At 39.7% G+C, this 22,036-nt stretch overlaps 1 protein-coding gene across 1 annotated transcript in view; it reads right to left on the bottom strand.

The window, feature by feature from the left end:
• Positions 1 to 22,036, bottom strand: part of BLNK (B cell linker) — a 151,265-nt gene that overhangs the window by 13,149 nt on the left and 116,080 nt on the right. Inside the window, exons 6-19 of the mRNA XM_065408305.1 lie at positions 21,437 to 21,486; positions 20,388 to 20,428; positions 18,771 to 18,927; positions 16,946 to 17,097; positions 16,335 to 16,413; positions 13,787 to 13,876; positions 10,862 to 10,887; positions 10,205 to 10,230; positions 9,806 to 9,904; positions 6,129 to 6,171; positions 3,404 to 3,437; positions 2,313 to 2,385; positions 1,661 to 1,691; positions 39 to 81 (exon numbers count right to left, since the gene is read on the bottom strand). Of these exons, the coding sequence (XP_065264377.1) occupies positions 39 to 81; positions 1,661 to 1,691; positions 2,313 to 2,385; positions 3,404 to 3,437; positions 6,129 to 6,171; positions 9,806 to 9,904; positions 10,205 to 10,230; positions 10,862 to 10,887; positions 13,787 to 13,876; positions 16,335 to 16,413; positions 16,946 to 17,097; positions 18,771 to 18,927; positions 20,388 to 20,428; positions 21,437 to 21,486 (944 nt within the window). The remainder of the gene's footprint in view (positions 1 to 38; positions 82 to 1,660; positions 1,692 to 2,312; positions 2,386 to 3,403; positions 3,438 to 6,128; positions 6,172 to 9,805; positions 9,905 to 10,204; positions 10,231 to 10,861; positions 10,888 to 13,786; positions 13,877 to 16,334; positions 16,414 to 16,945; positions 17,098 to 18,770; positions 18,928 to 20,387; positions 20,429 to 21,436; positions 21,487 to 22,036) is intronic.

Here is a 22,036-nt window from a genome sequence, read left to right as displayed (position 1 = left end):
GAACGTGAACTTTTTTCAGTGTAACAGAAATAATTTACCTTCAGTAACACTTAAATTCTCTTTGTGTGGTAAACTTAGTTTCTACAATAAAACAAATGTCAATCAAAACATTTGTATACTTAAATGACATCCAGTTAATATTTTGTAAAATAGACATTGCTATAGAGGATCTTTGTTTCAGTATTATACAAAACTCCCCAATACCTGTAGTGGAGAACAATTACATGTATATTATACAGCTCAAAACATGCACGAACCCCTAAACAATCAATCTAACTTTTGTATGCTATTATTTTATAATAAGAGGTTATTGGTTTTCTGTTTGCATCTTAAACATGCTACACAATGTAGACTTAGTTCTCTACCACATTAAAAGGATGCTATCCACTTAAATTTGGATCAAAATTTAGATTTTTGTTAAGAGGGTTTTCCAAAAGCTTAAGCCCTATAAAAATGTTTTCATAACATTTTTATTATAAAAATAGTGTTCACATTTTTAAACCAATGCTCCTGTGTAATATTTGCAAGTTAAATTTTGCAACGTTCATTGTTCAAGCTGGAAGAAATACAAGAAATAAGTGCAGAATAAAAAGAGTTGGAAATGAACTTGTTTTTAAATTTTTCCCCAGTTTTAATAATCCAAGTTTTTGGTAGGTATAGGAACTTGTTTAAAATATGATTAAGTTAACAGTATCCCAGTTAATGCAACATTGCAACAGTAAATGGTCATGCAAAGCAATATGACATGTTGGCAAAAGGGTGTGTGTGTTTACTTTGAAGAAAAGATTTTTCCACTTGTTATTTACACTTGAAATTGACAGGGATGTTGTGGTTGGGGAGATGAGGGCATTACCTTCTCATAGAAGGAATTCAGATGGATGGTTGTGTAAATATGATCAAATAGATTTTGCAACATAAATTTGGAAAGACTCCTATCCTGTTTATGTGAGCAAGAGAGACCAAGGTAAAAGCCCATTTTTACCTTGAGATATGACTCTTGTTCTAGGGTGATATTTTATTCTCATTCCCTAGGGGAGACTCCTACATCAGTGGGAATTTTTGGACACAATCTGAGGGCAGAACATGGTTCCAAATAATTCTCATTTGTTTTCTTGAGTCCCACTAATGTGGATTCTACCACTATCTCCTAGGAAAGAGAATTCATATGCTGATAACTCTCTGGGGGAAAAAGACTACCCCAGGTGTGTTTAATCTAAATTAGTTTCCAGCAATGCCCATGTGTTTTTCCCTTTGCTGCTGAGTTAATATACATTCCATAGCCAAGTCCTTGTGACTCCCTTTAATTGCATATATGCTATTATGAATGATTTCCACCCTTCTTGCCGCCACACATTTTATATATTAAAGCCTTCATGATGGCCCCAAAACATTTTTCAATGGTTAGAATAGTCTCTGTGGCAGGCCAGAGGATTTTCTGCCATTCTTGTGCTAACAGACTCTGGAGTATATCTTCCTCTCTCCAATTCTGTATGTAACATCTATTAATGTTAATTAATCAAGGGGCAAAAATACTCTTAATTCTTTCCTTACTTCCCATTAAGGAAACTGTATTTATGACCAAGTTCAGTTTTACAAGCATATTAAGAATCACAGGTGGGATACTATACAGTATCATTATAAAAATACAAAGTCCACTTACTGGTGATTTTACTGGATTAGGTGTCTTCTTTCTGAGTATTGAAAAAGTAAGTGATTATTTAAAAGACATGCAGTGCATTGAACAATCAAGTATATAGTTAACTGTTACTCATAATATTATTGGCAGAGGTGGGATTTTGGGTTGAATCCTGCCCTTCCTTGGGCTGACGTAATAGAGAAAAAAGGGGAGAGGCTGTGTTGCATTTAATATAGGTTTCAAAGATAGTGGTGGGAACCATACCAAGGTGTGTGAGAAAGATATGTCCTGCAAAGAACCAGGTCATGGCTAGTAGGAGGGTGGTTTGTAAGAAAAGGAGCATGGCTTTATACATGCACAGGTATTGCTGAAGATCTCATCACTGCAGCATTTGATTGTCTCAAGCAGGCCAGCAGGTTTTCTGTCAGCAGCAACATATAGTAATTGGAAACAATTCCAGCATGCAAACCGTCCCGGCTTGGAGAAATAGTAGAGTGGCCTGCAACTAGCAATCCCACCCTGTTCTTGCCAGGGCAGGATGCCTCTTGCTCTGGACTCATGGTTCATGAACAGACAATTCTTGCTTTGATGGCTGCCTCCAGTAAGAGCAGGATTTAGTTATTAATAAATCTAGCAATTAACAATGAAAGAGAAGCAGTGATATTTTGTTACTCACATTGCCCTTGGTAATGGTGATGGAGTTGCAACAGAGGGAAATTTGGATTCCTGAGCTCCACTGCTGCTGTGATCTAAATACCCACACAACATATTTAGTATATAATATTTAACATATCTGAGCATTGTTTTTTTAATAATCATACTGAAATGTGCTTAGGTGGCACTTGTAGTCCCTGAAGAAAAGATTATGCATCACTCTATTTTCATACTCTGAGTGGAGAGATACTCCGTCAGCTCCTTCTTGGTGGTGGTGAGTGCTTCCACTACATTGCTGCCATCAAGGACTGTGGTAAGGGGACACTGAGGGGAATTCATGATTAAGAGCTTTCTAGATTTGGGAAACTTGCATTGGTGTAACTACATCAGTGCAAACCCTTAATGCAATGCAGTACAGTATGTCTTATTTCTGTAACTCTCCAGGGTAAAAGCCATTGGTGAAAGCCCTACTTCTACCAGTACAGAGCATCTCTGTATATAGTCTACACCAGCGGTTCTTAACCAGGGGCCATGGGGGACCCCTAGAGTCCCTAGGGGGGCGTGAGCAGGTTTCAGAGGGTCTGCGAAGCAGGGCCAGCATTAGACTCGCTGGGGCCCAGAGCAGAAAGCCAAAGCCCCCCCGCATGGGGCTGAAGCCCGGAGCCCTGAGCCTCGCCACCCGGGGTGAAGCCAAAACTTGATCAATGTAGCTTTGCGGGGGCCCCTGTGGCATGGAGTCCCAGGCAATTGCCCTGCTTGCTACCCCTTAATGCCAGCTCTGGCTTTTATATGCAGAAAACCAGTTATCGTGGCACAGGTGGGTTATGGACTTTTTATAGCATGTTGGGCGGCGGCGGGGGGGGACACACACAAAGTTTGAGAACTCCTGGTCTACACTGAGTGCAAAAACAACAACTCAAGCCTAAAGCAAGTTGTTTACTGACTTGTCTTTACACTGACTAAGCTCTTTAGCTGTTCATTAAACTCCCTTTCTTAACACTGATGGTTGCAGTTTAAACTTAAAGGAACATACTACTGCATTTGAGGTCGTCAATAATATATTGACCAAAAATCTTTCTAGCAATCACCATGTCTTCAGTGCAAAATACTTACTTTCATCATTATGTTCTTCATTCCTATCGTGCTCCTGAAATTGAAATACACAGTATTTGTCAGCTCACACTTACAATGCAGCAATTGTAAAAAATGATGAATATGTAAGTAGAATCTATGGGGAAGGGATTAAGATGTTCTGGTATGGATCATATAGAATTGCACCAATGTCTAAAATGTTTGTATAGAGTGTATATTATATTAAGCCTCTCTAGTACATGTCATCCAGCTATTTGAAATCACTTAACAAACAATCCCTTAACTCTTAACACCCCAGCATGGTAGATGTTACTGAACCTCAGGCTCCAAATACTCCATAGTAAACTGGAGCTAAATTCAGCAGTAAGATCCCCTGGTTCACATAGCATGCCAGACCAGGGAACAAAAAATTCAATAATACAATCAGTAGAGCATCAACTGTGTTTTTTACTCTGTCCCCAAATTTTCAGTGTGCTATAGTTATTTTTTTCATTGAAAACTGTTTAGAAGCAGTCAGAGGCTTTGACATCTGGAGAACCATTGGGGCACTTGATAACAAGGAAATGTATTGGGTTTCTGTCTCCCAAAACACAGTTGAGGACTTTGGCAGTGGGAAGGAGATTCATTTAATCTTTCCTTTCTTCTTGTAAACAGAGGTGACTTTTAGGGGTCTTGAACACTTAGTTCCCTCCTCCACAGCAACTCTTGCGAGCAACCAACTCCAAGATGTGCCATGCATGAAAGTTATGGTTTTTTTATTTTCTAATAACTCAGAAATGCTGACAGGATCATGTTCATACTTTTCCAAAAAATTCATCATCAAGCATGAAAAGGTTAAACCCCAAAGAAGAATGTCTCTCAGATGTGAGCATATGAGAAATTAGGGTTATAATCAAGGTCCCAACTTAATTTTAGTTATGGCTTTTGCTATCATAAGAGTCATTATGTGTGTTTGGCATAATGATTAGAGTAGATTCTGAGGAGTCAGATCTGTTCAGTTCCCACCTCTGCTACTGATTCTGTGCCTCAGAAATGATAATATAAAACCTACAGCTGGCTGAAAAATTTTCAGTGGAACACTTTTCCTCTATCAGAAAATGCTGTTTCTTCAAAATCAAGAAGTTTAATGGGAATTTGTTGATTCTGATAAATTTGACCAACATTTTATAAAGATTCAAAATGGAAATAAAAGTACTTTGTTCTGACTATTGTTTTAACTTTTAATTTTTTAAAAACTTATTTAGCTCCTAATTAATTGTCTTGTTATTAAATATAACTTAATTATTTATAGGTCTGTCAAACGATTAAAAAATAATCACAATTAATTGTAAGATTTAAAAAAGTTGCGATTAATTGCAGTTTTAATCACACTGTTAAATAATAGAATACCAATTTAAATATATTATAAATATTTGTGGATGTTTTTTCTAAATTTTCAAATATATTTATTTCAATTACAACACAGAATACAAAAACAACGAGGAATCCTTGTGGCACCTTAGAGACTAACAAAGTTATTTGGGCATAAGCTTTCATGGGCTATAACTCACTTCATCAGATCGATGCATCTGATGAAGTGGATTATAGCCCATGAAAGCTTATGCCCAAATAAATTTGTTAGTCTCTAAGGTGCCACAAGGACTCCTCATTGTTTTTGCGGATACAGACTAACACGGCTACCCCTCTGAAACAGAATACAAAGTGTTCAGTGCTCATTTTATATTTATTACAAATATTTGCACTGTAAAAAAATAAAAGAAATAGTATTTTTCCATTCACCTCATATAAGTACTGTAGTGCAATCTCTTTATCATGAAAGTGCAATTTATAAATGTAGATTTTTTCCCCACATAACTGCACTCAAAAACAAAACAATGTAAAACTTTAGGGCCTACAAGTCCATTCAGTCCTACTTCTTCTTTAGCCAATTGCTAAGGCAAACAAATTTGTTTACATATATGGGAGATAATGCTGCCCGCTTCTTAATTACACTGTCACCTGAAAGTGAGAACTGGCATTCACATGGCACTGTTGTAGCTGGTGATGCAAGGTATTCACATGCCAGATATACTAAACATTCATATGCCCCTTCATGCTTCAACTTGTAGATTTTTATCGTTTTTATAATAATATTAAGTGAGCACCTCGAAAGAGGCCTGATTTTCAGAAAGCATTAAACATCCACCCTCTGAAAATCAGGATCCTTGAAGGTGCTTCAAGTTGGGCACCAAAAATCAGTAGTCACTTTTGAAAATCAAGGTCATGGGTGCGGGCACTGGAATTTTTCCATTGAAAAGGCTTTATTTGTAGACTGGGGATTTAATGGAGATTATGAATGTATTCTCCATCGATGCATGGGAGATATTAGACCCCAAAGGGTGGAAAAGACAGAAATACATCTACTCAGTTCAACAGGAATACACAGGGCTTACTCATGGATGTAAGAGCGTCAGCATCTTGGTTGTATATGTCAGCTATTCCTTTCATACCATCAGGACTTGTAAGAAATCATGTTAATATATTGAACACGAAGGATACATTTGGAGTTTTAATTCCACAATTATAATATTATGACATGAGTCTGCAGCTCTTTGATGCTTTGGATCTGTTTACATTCCAGAGTAATCTACGATTCTATACTCTGTCTCTAATACAGATAATAACAAATAGCAGTATATAATGCAGATACCAGCACTGCCCTTCACCATTTAAATGCATTCTTTTCTAATGGTGTTTAGCTACTCACTGCTTTTTGCTGAGGATGGTTTCTGGGAAGAGGAAGAATATTTCTGGAAAACACACAAAATGATTTAAATGGTAAATGTTTTTCTGATTTCATTTAAAATTGCTGAGTCCAAAGGTGTAAGTTCTCTTCAGTTTCAAGATACATAGTATTCCTTAGTAAATAGGTTGTTAGTTATAACTATGTTCTGCTGCAGTTTACTTCGGGTAAGGTTGTGCCTTAACACACAGCCCTGAGTTGTGGAGCTGTGCTATCCCAGGGGGAGGCCCGGTGCAGCTCTGCGATTTCACTCCCCAGGCTCCCTCTTATGCATGGGGTGGAGGCAGCCTGCTTTTTCCCAGTGAACCTGGCTTACTCTGTAGGGCAATGTGTGGGGATGAGCCCCTGTCTCCTTCCAGCCCCTCCACACTCCCTTACGGGCACTGTATGTTCCTGGAGACACATGGAAGGAAGAGATTATAGGCAAGAGCTAGCTTTGCACCTGATCCATGGGTGGGGGTCATGTAGTCATGGGTCCACCAGCCCTGCCCTACCCCTCAATCAGCACCCAACCTAAAAACTCCATATTTGCTTGGGCACAGAGACCCCTTGTGGAGTTTGGCTCTGGCATGCAGGGGGTTCTCACTTCCATCATTGGGTCCCAGAATTGTGTCCCCACTCCACTGGGCGGAATTCCATTTGTTCCACCATTGTCCTGAACCTCCATGCCTTAGTAAGGGGGAGGACAGGGCTGCCCCCTATCTTGCTCTAACACTTCTTTTCAAAATGGGTATGTGGGGTTGGTTTTGATAATAAGCGTCCTAACCTCGCCTACTCCTCAAATCATTTGTGTTTTCAGGGATCAGCTACTGCAATCTCCTGCTTCATGTTACGTTAATCAGCAAAAAATACATTAAGGAAGTATTACACCTCTGGCAAATCCATTAAAACCAGGATACTGAGAGTTAATTGAGAAATGTCATTCTTAACTCACCCCCTCTTGCCTAGGTAGTTCGTACATATGGCCTAATAACACTGGTCTACAATTTTTGAGAAGTCGTCTGCTTCAGAGATAAAATGTGCTATTTATTATGTATTTTGATGTGCTGAATTCAAATATGACAATTAAAACAACTGATTGGCTACTGTTTCTAAGATATTTAAGTTTTTACATTTTATGTCTATGTATATTGTGTAGATAGTAGAGTTTTAATCATAAATTGTAAACCTAGGTCTTTTCATGTATTTATGGTTGCTTTACATGATAATATTTCACCTGTCCTGTTTATGTAACACTTTAAAAATCAGCAAAAGGGTTATATAAATAAAGTTTATTATGAAACAAAAGGCAAAAAACTTTTGTCCTGAATAGTTTAGTCCTATTCAGTGTCTACTCGGCGCTTCTTGGCTTGTCTCTTGTATTCATTAAATGGAGCATCTCTTGTCACTGTCCAGCAATAGTCTGCAAGCATTGATGGGCTCCATTTGCCCTGATAGCATTTCTCCATTGTTGCAATGTCCTGGTGAAATCGCTCGCCGTGCTCGTCGCTCACTGCTCCGCAGTTCGGTGGAAAAAAATCTAGCGGAGAGTGCAAAAAATGTATCTTTAGTGACATGTTGCAACCAAGGCTTTTGTATGCCTTGAGGAGGTTTTCCACCAACAACCTGTAGTTGTCTGCCTTGTTGTTTCCGAGAAAATTTATTGCCACTAACTAGAAGGCTTTCCATGCCGTCTTTTCCTTGCCACGCAGTGCATGGTCAAATGCATCATCTCGAAGAAGTTCACGAATCTGAGGACCAACAAAGACACCTTCCTTTATCTTAGCTTCACTTAACCTTGGAAATTTTCCACGCAGGTACTTGAAAGCTGCTTGTGTTTTGTCAATGGCCTTGACAAAGTTCTTCATCAGACCCAGCTTGATGTGTAAGGGTGGTAACAAAATCTTCCTTGATTCAACAAGTGGTGGATGCTGAACACTTTTCCTCCCAGGCTCCAATGACTGTCGGAGTGGCCAATCTTTCTTGATTTAGTGGGAATCTCTTGCACGACTATTCCATTCGCAGAGAAAACAGCAGTACTTTGTGTATCCAGTCTGCAGACCAAGCAAGAGAGCAACAACCTTCAAATCGCCACAAAGCTGCCACTGATGTTGGTCATAGTTTATGCACCTCAAAAGTTGTTTCATGTTGTCATAGGTTTCCTTCATATGAACTGCATGACCAACTGGAATTGATGGCAAAACAGTGCCATTATGCAGTAAAACAGCTTTAAGACTCGTCTTTGATGAATGAATGAACAGTCTCCGCTCATCTGGATCGTGAAAGATGTTGAGGGCTGCCATCACACCGTCGATGTTGTTGCAGGCTACAAGATCACCTTCCATGAAGAAGAATGGGACAAGATCCTTTTGACGGTCACGGAACATGGAAACCCTAACATCACCTGCCAGGAGATTCCACTGCTGTAGTCTGGAGCCCAACAGCTCTGCCTTACTCTTGGGTAGTTCCAAATCCCTGACAAGGTCATTCAGTTCAGCTTGTGTTATGAGGTGTGGTTCAGAGGAGGAGGATGGGAGAAAATGTGGGTCCTGTGACATTGATGGTTCAGGACCAGAAGTTTCATCCTCTTCCTCTTCCTCGTCTGACTCAAGTGAGAATGATTCTGGTGCATCAGGAACTGGCAGTCCTTCTCCGTGGGGTACTGGGCGTATAGCTGATGGAATGTTTGGATAATGCACAGTCCACTTTTTCTTCTTTGACACACCTTTCCCAACTGGAGGCACCATGCAGAAGTAACAATTGCTGGTATGATCTGTTGGCTCTCTCCAAATCATTGGCACTGCAAAAGGCATAGATTTCCTTTCCCTGTTCAACCACTGGCGAAGATTTGTTGCACAAGTGTTGCAGCATATGTGTGGGGCCCACCTCTTGTCCTGATCTCCAATTTTGCAGCCAAAATAAAGGTGATAGGTTTTCTTAATCATAGTGGTTATACTGTGCTTTTGTGATGCAAAAGTCACTTCACCACAAACATAGCAGAAGTTATCTGCACTGTTCACACAAGTACGAGGCATCTCTGCTCACTTTGGCTAAACAGAAATGTGTCCCTTTGCAAAATCAAACACTGACAAATAAGAGAGCACGACACTGTATGATTTCTAGAGCTGATATGGGGCAATTTGTTCAGCAGAGTGATGTAAGCTTTGTTATGATTGCATCATCCATGACTTCTAGGAATAACATGATGCAATTCATATCATGTATGATGCAATACCAGCTTCAGATTGCATCATTCATTGTTTTGCCTAAAAAGCAAGTACTGTCCAAACCCAGTCATAGATTTATTCATAGATCCAGTCAAAGATGTATTTTAGTCATTTCTGGTTTAAATTGAGATTCCTTCCCTTTATAACTCACTTATCCTCCGCCATTCCCAAGTCAAGGGTCGTATATACTGACCCAATAGCATATCTTGAAAACTAGAGCCAATCAACAATTTTAAGCATCATTTTCGTTCTCAGTGACCCAGAATTAGTAAAGTTTGACTACATTTATTTCAGAAGCATTTTGGCTGTAGAGCAGTGTAATGATTCATTGTCTGAAGGCCATGCAATAGCTAGGCACTCTGAGGTGAGGTGAAGAATCTGCTTCCTCCAGTGTTTGCTCAATGCGTGAGGAGACGTAAGCTGCTTTTAACTAACCTGGAAGTGTCTGGTTTAGAGGATTCTTTGGCTGAGCTGAGCATGTGGGAACGTCCTCCTGTACTCTGAACAGGCTTGGGAGGAAGAGGTTTAGTGTTCCTAATAAGACAACACAAGTGAAGTTAGAAACATTATACAAAAAATACTGAATTAAAAATGCAAAAGTCTCTGTAATCCTAGACAACACAATGTATTTGAGTACATGTATTGTGTGTTCTCATTCTCAAAGTTTATCAAGAAATATTACAATATTTGATTAATTTGGTACCTCTTCTATGGAGATACATAGGTATTAAATATATAGATATTTAGACAATGCTCACATGTTATCAAAGTATATTTCTTGACAAGGTCTAAAAAACTTTTAATAATGTACAGAATTTCATGGTAATGCATTACCTGCTTGTTGGTGGTGACGGTTTTTCCTTTAAGAGAAAATGCACTGTTAATAACTTGGTCATATCTGTATTTAATAAAATGCATTTGTGCTAATATAGGATTTTAAGTTGCCTTTGTGATATCTTATTTATTGGAGCATGTATCTCCAGCAAAACACTGCCTATTGGGAATATGCGTAAAGATGGGGTAGCCAGAAAATGACCACTGCTATATCAGTGTAGCCCCAAGCATGCTACTAAGTTATGTGTCATGTCAGTACTGGGAGGTGGGAAGGAAATTATCATGTCAAAACAGTTCATATTTCCTTTGCTGGGGCATCACTTCTAGAAAATGCTCCCGTAGGCCTGTGATTCTAAGGCTGGATCACATTAAGCAGAGCGGGAAGCCTTACCCCACCTAACAGCTTGTAGTGGGTAGAACAAGTTTTCACTGTCATTTGGTGGAGGGAGATGGAGTTATGAAGTTACCAGGGGTATGGGGCACCATTCTCAGTGGCAAAGGTTTGTTCCAATTTCCTCTATATTAAAGAGTTGATACAATGGTTTACTCTCACATTTATTCTGAATGATTTTGCACCACAGGATACAGTGCTTTCAAGTTGCAGCATGCATGTATAGTGCAGGAAGTATGACCCATCAAATGTAGGTAAAGGCTTACCTCTTCTTCGGGAACCTCATAGACGTCTGAAGGAAAAAGAATATTCTGTAGTTACAAAAGAGGATCACAGGTCTCTTTTGACAGAAATACAGTCTGGAATTTACATCAAAGTTCTGCTTTTAAAGAGAAAATAAGATTCTTCTGGGGAAAAGGTAATTTTAGGAGATGTGATTGTTCTCACTTAGGGACTGATTCTTCTTGTCTTATTCATAATAAACTGTGCCTTACTCCTTTTTAACTGTAAACATGATGAAAAGGACAAAAATCCATATTCACAGTCAACAATACAGGAATTACATTGCACCCAAATAACCTTTATTTTTGTACCATTCTTAGTGCAAAAGGCAAGAAAAGAGCCTGAACTAGGAACAGTTTTTAACGTTATCACATTTGGATGACCTTTGAACCTTCCTCTAACCTTGGTGAAGAAGGGACCTAATGAATCGTAAACCCTGAACTTTCAGTGAGAATCCATTGGTCTGAGTCCTTTGTATCACCACACTGTTAGCCCTGAGCTCCTGCTCACTATTGCAGGGTTTTTCCTTGCTCACAAAAATTCCAACAGATTGTAAATCATGAATATTAAAAAACAAACATTAAAATAATTAATGCCATAATCTAAATCCAGCTTCACAGAGTGTAGTGACGCTAGGCTGTATTATATTTTAACTTTAGCAAAGTAAGAACTGTAATCTGGCAAGTGCTCTAGTACCCACTAGAGGGAGCTGTTTTATCTGTTTAAAATCCATCAAGAAAATTGTTTCTTAGAAACTGTGATCACAACACTGAAAAAGGTGTTTAAAGATGTCTGAAAAGTTATGTGATAAAACTGCAAATCACAGAGAACTTTTGTAACTATGGCTTGGAAGTTAAACAAATTCCTAATGAAAATGAACATGCGTAATGCTTGGTAAGAATTGTGTAACTAGTTTGTAAAGGTTACATTCTGGGCAATTAATGCCATGACTAGAAAGCAATACAGCATAGAATTGGCACTACTCAGCTAAAGAGGATTAAACACATGTTTGCAATTACAGAAGAAAATATCCCACCCTTTTATTTGCTTTTTGCCTTTATTTTCTCTTTCCAAATAAACTTCTTTTTACAGTACATGACAACAAGAGAAGCATATACAAAGCGATCAGAATCCACATAATCTCAGTAAGATTGAGTCTTGATTCAGTATTTTAAAAACTCATCTTGGTATCCTATGCTGAAATGAGATAATTGATCAATGATTTATTGGTTCCGGTAAGTGTTTTTAGCTTATGTTGATCCATTTGGAGTCTGACTTTTACTAAAGCAAAATAATAAAAAGCAGAAATGAATTCAAGACAAGTAGCTTATTCCAGTTTTATTCATTCTTAAAACAGATTTATAGTGCAGGGATCTATTTCAAACACAATATAGGCAAAATGGCTGTTATAAACTAGAAATACCTGAAGGGGAACTTGCTTTTATTTTACAGACATGTGTGATAGGTTTATGTTTTGAACACATCAAGTGTAACTTAATATCTTGCAATAGAAGAGATGAGCAGATGGATCTTTGAAATAAAACACCCAGTAAATTGCTTTGGGCTAATGCTAGGTTTTTAATAGGACTTGGAGAATACAGAAAAATGTTTATAGAATAGTACTTTTATTTGTAGCAATGAGACAGTCACAAGAGGTTTAGGTCAGAATTGTCAGGTTCAGTGTGGAGAGAGAGGGAGGCAGCAGGGGAGACGGAGAGGGAGAGAGAGAGACAGAGAGTGTGAGAGTGTGTGTGTGTGTTTATACAAGTAACCTGAAGTTCTTCAAGTCCCTTGCCAGCTTTGTGACCTATCCTCACTACATAATTACCTTGCTGTCAAAAGAGCTGTTTCTCCCTACATGTGCTCATTATCCCTTGTGATAAGTCTCCTTTCTTTTCATCATCAAGTCCTATTCAGCATTCTCCTCCTGATCAAGTGTTGTGCTAACTCACCATCAAGTGGGTAATTGGGCAACCTCTTCAACAGCTCTGGAGCAACATGGCCCAGCAAGCCCTACATTGGGATGAGTTGATCTCCTTGCTTTAAACTTAAAAACAAACAAAAAAACCAACCATGCAAACACTCTGGAATTTATGCACCAGAATGCCCCCTAGTATTGGAAAACCTCCGAGCATATAGATGGGTGGTGCTTGTGGGAATGTAGGGAAGGATCTTGAATGCTCCAGAATTTCCTTTTAAATTACCAAGCAACAAGATCAGTGGGAATACCCAGTTAGGAAGGATTGCTGGCTCTCATTCCAGCAAAGCAGAATGCTATCTATAGGTATGTCTACACTGCCCATGTTACAGCACGGCCAGGGCAGCGTTGTGACGTGGGCAGTGTAGTCATGCTTTATCATCGGGGAAGAGCTCTCCCGGCAATTAAAAAATAACCACCCCGAATGAGCGGTGGTAGCTTTATCGCCGGGAGCATGGCTGTCTATACTGGTGCTTTTCGGTGCTAAAACTTTTGTCGCTCGGGGGGGTGTTTTTTCAGACCCCTCAATGACTAAAGTTTTAGCTCTGAAAGTGGCAGTGTAGACACAGCCTATCTGTTCGCTGAAGATGAAAGTGAGGCATGAGGATGAACCTGCGGTGCATGGGCCACACTCCGAAGAATACCTGCCACTGGAGGGAGTAGCCGGCTTTCAGATTTCCTACTTTTATAGATAGGGAGCAAGATTATCCACCTGCCCCCCCAACCAAGTGCCATTGGAGGAAATAAATGGCAAATAGTTGGCTGTTTCCAGGGATGAGCAAAGGTCTGAGCTGGTTCAGCCATCCCTAATTATGTGCAACATATTAATACTTTTTCCATCCAGAAATCATACTATTGCATTTCCAAACCCCTTTGTCAAAACAGGGTGTGTGCAAGATGATCCTCTTACACCAATATAAACTTTGCATACCTTGCACGAAAGGAGACGCAGGAGCAGGAGAGGACTTGGCAGAACTAGGAAGAACTGGCTTTGTTGGCTTGGTAGATCTGTTTATAGGAGCTTAAAACAAAAAAAGAGACAAACATACCAATGTCACCTCTATGAAATGAGAACAAATACAAAGAAGATCTGAGGGCTAGTCAAGAGACCTTGAGAAATTCATTTGTGGCAGAAAAAGAGCCTCTGACTCATGTGAGTAACCTTATTCTCAGTGCTTCCACCTTGCCATAAATATCCAAGATTGTCAACCATGTGAAAGTGCAGAGTTACATACTGTTCAATTGACTTTTCACTTTAGCACTGGTTTCAGAGTAGCAGCCGTGTTAGTCTGTATCCGCAAAAATAACAGGAGTACTTGTGGCACCTTAGAGACTAATAAATTTGTTAGTCTCTAAGGTGCCACAAGTACTCCTGTTATTTTCACTTTAGCACTGTAAGTTTAATTCCCAGCTAAGTAAACCCCAGGTGCAACTGAAGTAAAAAATGAAGTCCCACATCTCTTTGTTAAAAATCTGCCTGAACACCCTAGCATGTGGAGAATTTTAATGAAGCAGTACTCTTGGATGAGAGGAGAGGCATGGCAAACCAAGCCAGGATTCTCAGTTGTAGGAGTGTAGGACTGTGAAAGGTCATGAAAAGAGAGGTAGGAGCCAAACATGGCAGTTGGGAAAGACAACCCTAACTTTTGCCCTGGGACTCTCCTAGCTACGGGACCCACACTGCCCCTCCCTTGATTGCAGTCTCTTTAGAACTTTCCCCTCTTCTTTATGAACTAGGGCTGTTGATTAATCACAGTTAATTCATGCAATTAATTTAAAAAAATTAATCGTAATTAAAAAAAATTAATCGTGATTAATCACAGTTTTAATCGCACTGTTAAGAGAATACCAATTGAAATGTATTAAATATTTTTGGATGTTTTTCTAAATTTTCAAATATATCAATTTCAATTACAACACAGAATACAAAGTATACAGTGATCACTTTATATTATTATTTTTTATTACAAATATTTGCACTGTAAAAATGATAAACAAAAGAAATAGTATTTTTCAATTCACCTCATACAAGTACTGTAGTGCAATCTCTTTATTATGAAAGTACAACTTACAAATGTAGATTTATTTTGTTGCATAACTGCACTCAAAAACAAAAAAATGTAAAACTTTAGAGCCCACAAGTCCACTCAGTCCTACTTCTTGTTCAGCTAATTGCTAAGAGAAACAAGTTTGTTTACATTTATGGGAAATAATGCTGCCCGCTTCTTAATTAAAAGTGAGAACAGGCATTCACATGGCATTTTTGTAGCCAGCATTGCAAGATATTTACGTGCCAGATTGCTAAACATACATATACCTCTTCATGCTTTGGCCACCATTCCAGAGAACATGATTCCATGCTGATGACACTCGTTAAAAAAATAATGCATTAATTACATTTGTGACTGAACTCCTCGAGGCAGAATTGTTTGTCTCCTGCTCTGTTTTACCCGCCTTCTGCCATATATTTCATGTTATAGCAGTCTCGGATGATGACCCAGCATGTTGTTCATTTTAAGAACACTTTCACTGTAGATTTCACAAAATTCAAAGAAGGTACCAATGTGAAATTTCTAAAGATAGCTACAGCACTCAACCCAAGGGTTAAGAATCTGAAGTGCCTTCCAAAATCTGAGAGGGATGAGGTGTGGAGCTTGCTTTCAGAAGTCTTAAAAGAGCAACACTGTGATGTGGAAACTACAGAACCTGAACCACCCCAAAAAAAAACAACCTTCTGCTGGTGGCATCTGACTCAGATGATGAAAATGATCATGTGATGGTCCTCACTGCTTTGGATCGTTATCAAGCAGAACCCGTCATCAGCAGGGACACGTCCTCTGGAATGGTGGTTAAAGCATGAAGGGACATATGAATCTTTAGCGCATCTGGCACGTAAATATGTTGTGCTGCCAGCTACAACTGTGCCATGCAAACGCCTGTTCTCACTTTCAGGTGACATTGTAAACAAGAAGTGGGCAGCGTTATCTCCTGCAAATGTAAACAAACTTGTATGTCTTAGTCCTATTTCTTGTTCAGACAATTGCTGAGTGGACTTGTAGGCTCTAAAGTTTTAAATTTTTTTGTTTTTGAGTGGAGTTATTTTTTGTACATAATTCTACATTTGTAAATTCAACGTTCATGATAGAGATTGCACTACAGTAGTTGTAATGGGGGAATTGAAAAATACCATTTCTTCTGTTTCTTTTTTACAGTGTAAACATTTGTAATAAAAAATAAATATAAAGTGAGCATTGTACACTTTGTATTCTGTGTTGTAATTGAAATCAATAGATTTGAAAATGTGGAAAACATCTAAAAACATTTAAATAAATGGTATTCTATTATTAACAGTGCGATTAATCACAATTAATTTTTTTAATAGCTTGACAGCCCTACTATGAACCCTAGCAACAGACATCCAGTGGCACGGTGTTTACCCTAGAGTAAAATTATCATGTGCTTAAAAAATTAAAACTCACGTTTTGTAGATTGTGAAGTACTGCCTTCCGTAGGTTCAATGTAGTTATCTTCATCATCTACAGGCACGATATAATCATCCTGAGAAAAATGCAGAGAAAAGCTACAAGCTAAGCATGCATTATGTCAAATACACCACATGGCACAAGCCTGTCTTGGCAGGGATGGACAAGATGCACTAACGCCAATGGTTGTCTCAGGCATCTAAACTCCCTCTGTGGCTGGATAAGGCTGGGCTTTTCCATGGACTTTCCCCCTTCACCAAACAGCTCCAATTGTGGCACAACTGATCGATCACTTACTGCTCAGTACTCTGTAGCCCTGCCCTGGTGTTCAATATTTCTGTTCCTTCCACACCTGTCAGCAATCTGTCTCTGGTGAACAGAGAATGCTAAGTGGGCTGAATGGCTCCACAGATTTACGATGTGGGTAAATGTCCACTAGAAACTAGTGTGAAACTATGCATTTATTTTTATGACCTACGTAATGATTTGAACCACAGCAGTCAGATGTGAAAGACTAGCATATTAAACAAGTGCAGCATATAGTTCATGATACTTATGGGGCCATAATTCATCTGTATGGTAAAGACTTACGTATCTGTGAACATTACCTCATCCTCATGGAACTCTTTGGTCTTGGGTGGCACTTTTGGTTTCAGAGCGGCAGATGATGATGGCAGAGATGGTTTAGATGGTTTCTTGGGTTTAATTAAAGACTGACTTGGCCTACTTGGCAGTGGCTCCTGGTGGGTAGTGCGATTGTCTTTAAATGAGGGGGGAAATGAGAAGTTTAGTACATAATTACTCACTGCAACTGCAACTGCAAACAGTTGTTTTAATATCTATGCAAACTGAGCATCTTTACTATGCCTATAATATAAGTCATATAGAATGTTCTGTGACTGGAAGTGATGAGAATCTATTATGTTCTATAGTCCTTAAGTACTGTAGCATATAAGTTCCCATGCAGCAAGGTGGGTGAGACTGAAATAGATGATATGGCCAGCTTCTCTGGGGTACCACCAAAATACCTACAAGGAACTGGGTAATACAATTCCTCATTATTTGAAGTGTGCAAATAATGTGTTTATTACCTATCCAGCCACTTGTCTGGCACTGTAGTAGTTGAGTGCCTTATATATATCCAGTACCCGAGCCTCACATAATGAAACTGAAAGAGATGGGGGAAGAGGTGTGCAGTGAGGGGATGGTTATGTTGATATTCCTTTTCCCAATGTCCCAAATCTTGGTCCATCTGAAGTCAATATAAAAACTTCCATTGACTTCAATGGGAACAGTATTTAGCTCAGAATATAATGTTGAAGGGAAGAGAAGGGTCTGTTTGTTGGAGCAATATAAGCAGAGTCATCTCCTTCCAGTTCTGTTTTTAAGGCTACATGCTTCCTACTCCCAATTGTTAAGGGCAGTATAGGCTTAGATCTTTGGGACTGTTATGCAGAGGCGCTGACTCTGTGGGTGCTCTGGGGCTGCAGCACTCATGGGGAAAAATTAGTGGGTGCTCTGCACCCACTGGCAGCCAAGCTCCCCTCTTCCCCTGCCCTACCTCCTCCTCCCCCTGAGTGCACCATGTCCCCCCTCCTCCGCCTATCTCCCAGCGCTTCCTGCCTGGCCGCCGCTGCCAAACAGCTGTTTGGCAGCGTTAGCATGCTCTGGGAAGTGGGGGGGAGGAGCGGGAACGTGGCACGTTCGGGGAGGAGGCAGGGCCGGGGCAGGGATTTGGGGAAAGAGTTGGAATAGGGGCAGGGATGGGGCGGAGTTGGGGCGGGGACTTTGGGAAAGGGGTTGGAATGGGGGCAGGGCCTCATGGAAGGAGTGGAGTGGGGTTGGGGCTGGGGCAGAGGGAAGGTCGAGCACCCAGGGGAAAGAGGGGAAGTCGGAGCCTATACTGTTATGGCCCCTGTTTTGCACTTGCTTGGCTAACAAGTTAGGGTATAAACAAGATAAAAAACAGGGGTCCTTTAATGTTTTGTCCTTCCTGCTTGACCTTAAATCAGCTAGGGAAGAACCAATCCCCAGATTAGGCTAACTGGGTGATTTCTGGGGCGTGCTCAGTGAAATTTCTCCCCCATGTTCCCATGCATATTGTTTTATTACTCGGTTTATAACTGCTCATCACAAAGCCTGTAGGCCTTCTACAAAATATACTAACAAAAACTTGGAAGACAGCGGCTATGCTGAGGGGGTGTCTCATCTGCCAGCAAATCCATGAATCCTTCCAGTAGGCATCCTGATAATTGGGGTTGGGAACAAACAGCCCCTCCTCCTTTTGAGGCTAACTCCTGAGAAAAGGACGGGCTTTACACCACATTGACACCATCTGAAATTCTTTTATTGTTTTTCAATTTGTTAATGGTGCCGCTGGTATAAATAGCTGAGGGACTGACAGGCTTGCGTAACCAAAGATTTCATAGGTACCTGCATATTCTCCCCTTGAAAATGAAAATGATGAGGGAATCTTCTTTTTCTCTTGCTCAGTTGGAGGGGGCTCATAACTGTCATCACAGTTCTCTTCACTCGGGACCACATACATCTCTGAATCAGAGTGGGCATCTGGATTTTCATAATCGCTGTCCTAGAAACACACAGCTTCCCATTTCTTACTTTGTAAAACATTTGTGGGTTCATTCGTGGAAATAATACTCAAACATCCCACCAGTTGCGTTATTTGCTAACGTACAAAAACACTTGCTTGTCATGACAGTTATGAGCATGGTCAACTTCATTAGTGTTACTCTATTTCATCATAAAACATATTTAAAATATTTTTGCTCTGGAGAGAAAGGATTTAACAAAGTGCTAACACCCTGATTTTCAGTACCCCTATGCCTTCCTCTCATCACCACTGGAACACCACAGACCTCTCACTTCCTATTTCTGCCTTCTCCCTTCCATCACCAGAGGCCCTCTGCTAAGCTGGGAGTGCATTCCCCCACATCTGTGAGTCAACAGCCTTATGCTTCTCCACCAGTCCACTATCATGGGAACCAGTTCCTTCCCAGTCTCAACCTCAGCTGCTGATGTGACCTCTATCTCCCCTTTCTGGTTTCTGGTCTTAAGGGAGAGGTCAGGAACTAGCACCAGGAGGAAACAGCTGGCTTTAGAGAAGCAAGTTGTAGAATAAAGAGTGTTCTTCGCCCTGTGGCAGGATGGGTCATGATTTGCTTCACTCTAAAGTCCTGAGGAGACCTTACCATCCTCTACCCTACCTGATGGGGCTTCGCCACTAAAGCCCAAGAAGATAGCCATTCACCAGGTGACAACTACCTGGGAATTAGCTAGTTTTCTATGGGCTAATGAATAATCTTCACACGCTTTATGCAAGGAAAATCTGGGCATCTCAAACATAAAACAATTAGAGATTGTCCTGAGCTACAAAGTTTGGATCTGAACTTTCCTCAAATTTAGGCAAATTTAGGGGTGTTTAGACCAGGGATTCTGTAGAGGGTCCACCTCAAGTAGCATGGAATAAAGGAAAATGGATAAACATTAAATATATTTGAAATGTCAGAAAATGGAGACCAAATCTTATAACAGAGGACAATGAATTTATATAGATTGTATGGTCTCTGGGGGCAGGAACTGTAGGTGAAATCCTGGACTTACTGAAATCAATGGGACTTTTGCCATTGTCTTCAATGGGGCAAGATTTCACCCTGTGTTTTTTCTAGTGTTTGGAAAATGCCTAACACGTTGTGGGTGCTACCACTGTCTAAATAAGTGATGCCAAGAATAAGTCACTAAGCACAAATTTGACAACACTGATGAATAAGTGAAATCTAAAACTATCTGTAAATCTTCTAAATAAGAATAGGCCAGTGTTGGGCCCAGGTATTTCTAAGCTGGGTACCCAAAAATCGAGGCACCTAAATCAGTGGATACTTTTGAAAATGTTCAACCTCGTGAATATAGTAGGATTTTAATAGTGGAAATGTAGATTTGACTGAAAGTATCTGATTCAGAACTAAACTTTCATTATCTCATGTGTAGTCCTAATTGAAAGAGTAACTGCTTTACTCAGGAAAATATACTTACAAAATCATCAGACCATTGTTCATCTTCATCCTCTGCATGTTCTAAACCAAACATTTGAGTTATTTAAGGGAATGGAATAGTGATCACAAACATTCATCTTAGCCACTAATTGAATGGCTCTCTTTCTCTCTCTCTCTCTGTCTCTCTCTCTCACACACACACACACACACACACAATTCCTGAAAGTTTGTGCCAAACACACTTGTTTTTGGCTGAATAGTGTTGGTAATTAGAATTCTGCTTCTGTTGCTTATTTGGTTTTAGAAATTAATTGGGCGTGCTCATGAAAGAGTCCCAGACTGATGTGCTGGACAACGTAGTCCTCTACTTATCCCCAGTCTGAATAGTAGCAATGCAAGCTTCCCCACACTGCCATGCCCGTGAATCCCTTTATTAAAGGAAACAAAGAGAGAGGAAGAGCTCATTCAGCCCTCTTGACAATTCAGTTCCAAATTGGATGCCAGTTAACTATGATAGTTTTAGGGATGTGGAAGCCTGTCCACTTGGAACTGGTGATAGAAGTCACTGAACGATTATTAGATTGAGAACTTCCAGTCACTCCCCACCTAATCTGCTGCTGTATTACTTTTTCTCCTTAACAAAACCATTCTTAACACTTCAAAACAAAGGTAAAACACAATTGCAGGCAATGAAGGTGTAAAATAAGCAAATATTGCTTCATTCACACGTGACGGGACCCCAAAAGGTCATCAAGTCCAGGCCCCTGCCTTCACTAGGCAGGACCAAGTACTGATTTTTGCCTCAGATCTCTAAGTAGCCCATTCAAGGATTGAACTCACAACCCTAGGTTTAGTAGGCCAATGCTCAAACCACTGAACTGGCCATCAACTACTTCTTGCTCTTTGTTCTTCCCATTGGGGTAGCTCTCCACAGTTTGCTGTCCATAGTTTTACCAGAGAGCATTGCATTATAAGTTATTGGTAATGGTTTAGGATTCACCTCACCTAGAAGATGAATGTGAGCAAATATGCAGTTGTAACACTCTTAGAAAAAATATACAGTTTAAAGTTCCATTAAGCCATCCTTACCTGAAGCATAATCCCTTTGTGGTATACTTGGTGGGGGTTTATTTTTTAGCCTGTAAACAATAATTATTACATTTATGATCCAATAAGTAATAGTTGCAGGAAGGCAAGCATTAGCCAGACACATAAAAAAAGCTGATGACAAAAGATATCTGCAACTGAAGACACAGGTCATTGTCACAGATATTCAGCCAATTGCTGCAGGCAAATGCTCTGAAAAGAGAGTACTTTTTGGAAACAGCCAAGAATATAGAATGCAATCTGAGTTTTTTTTGTTAAGAACTTTTTTTTTAAAGAAACAAACATATAGAGGAGCAGAAGCTACAGGCAGCATTATACATTATAGATATGTGCACATCTGTTTAAAGAAGTAAAGCTGATTGAGGTTCATAAAAATCCTAGTAAGAGGTTTATATGTAAGGTGATAAAAGAATACAGTGCTCTCTGGTTCTAATTTACAACTTTAGATTTGCATGCTCTTTAAATTCCAATTGAGGCTTAAAAGTTTTCCCAGGCTGTCTCTCAGCCAGATTCTGATCTCACTTACAATGATTTTGTACATGTATAGCTCCTGCAGTCAATGGAGTTACTGATTTACATTGG

This window comes from Emys orbicularis, chromosome 7, assembly GCF_028017835.1.
Source record: "Emys orbicularis isolate rEmyOrb1 chromosome 7, rEmyOrb1.hap1, whole genome shotgun sequence".
NCBI lineage: Eukaryota > Metazoa > Chordata > Testudines > Emydidae > Emys > Emys orbicularis.
The sequence above is the reverse complement of the archived record's forward strand: the minus strand, read 5'-3'. Positions and strand labels throughout refer to the sequence as shown.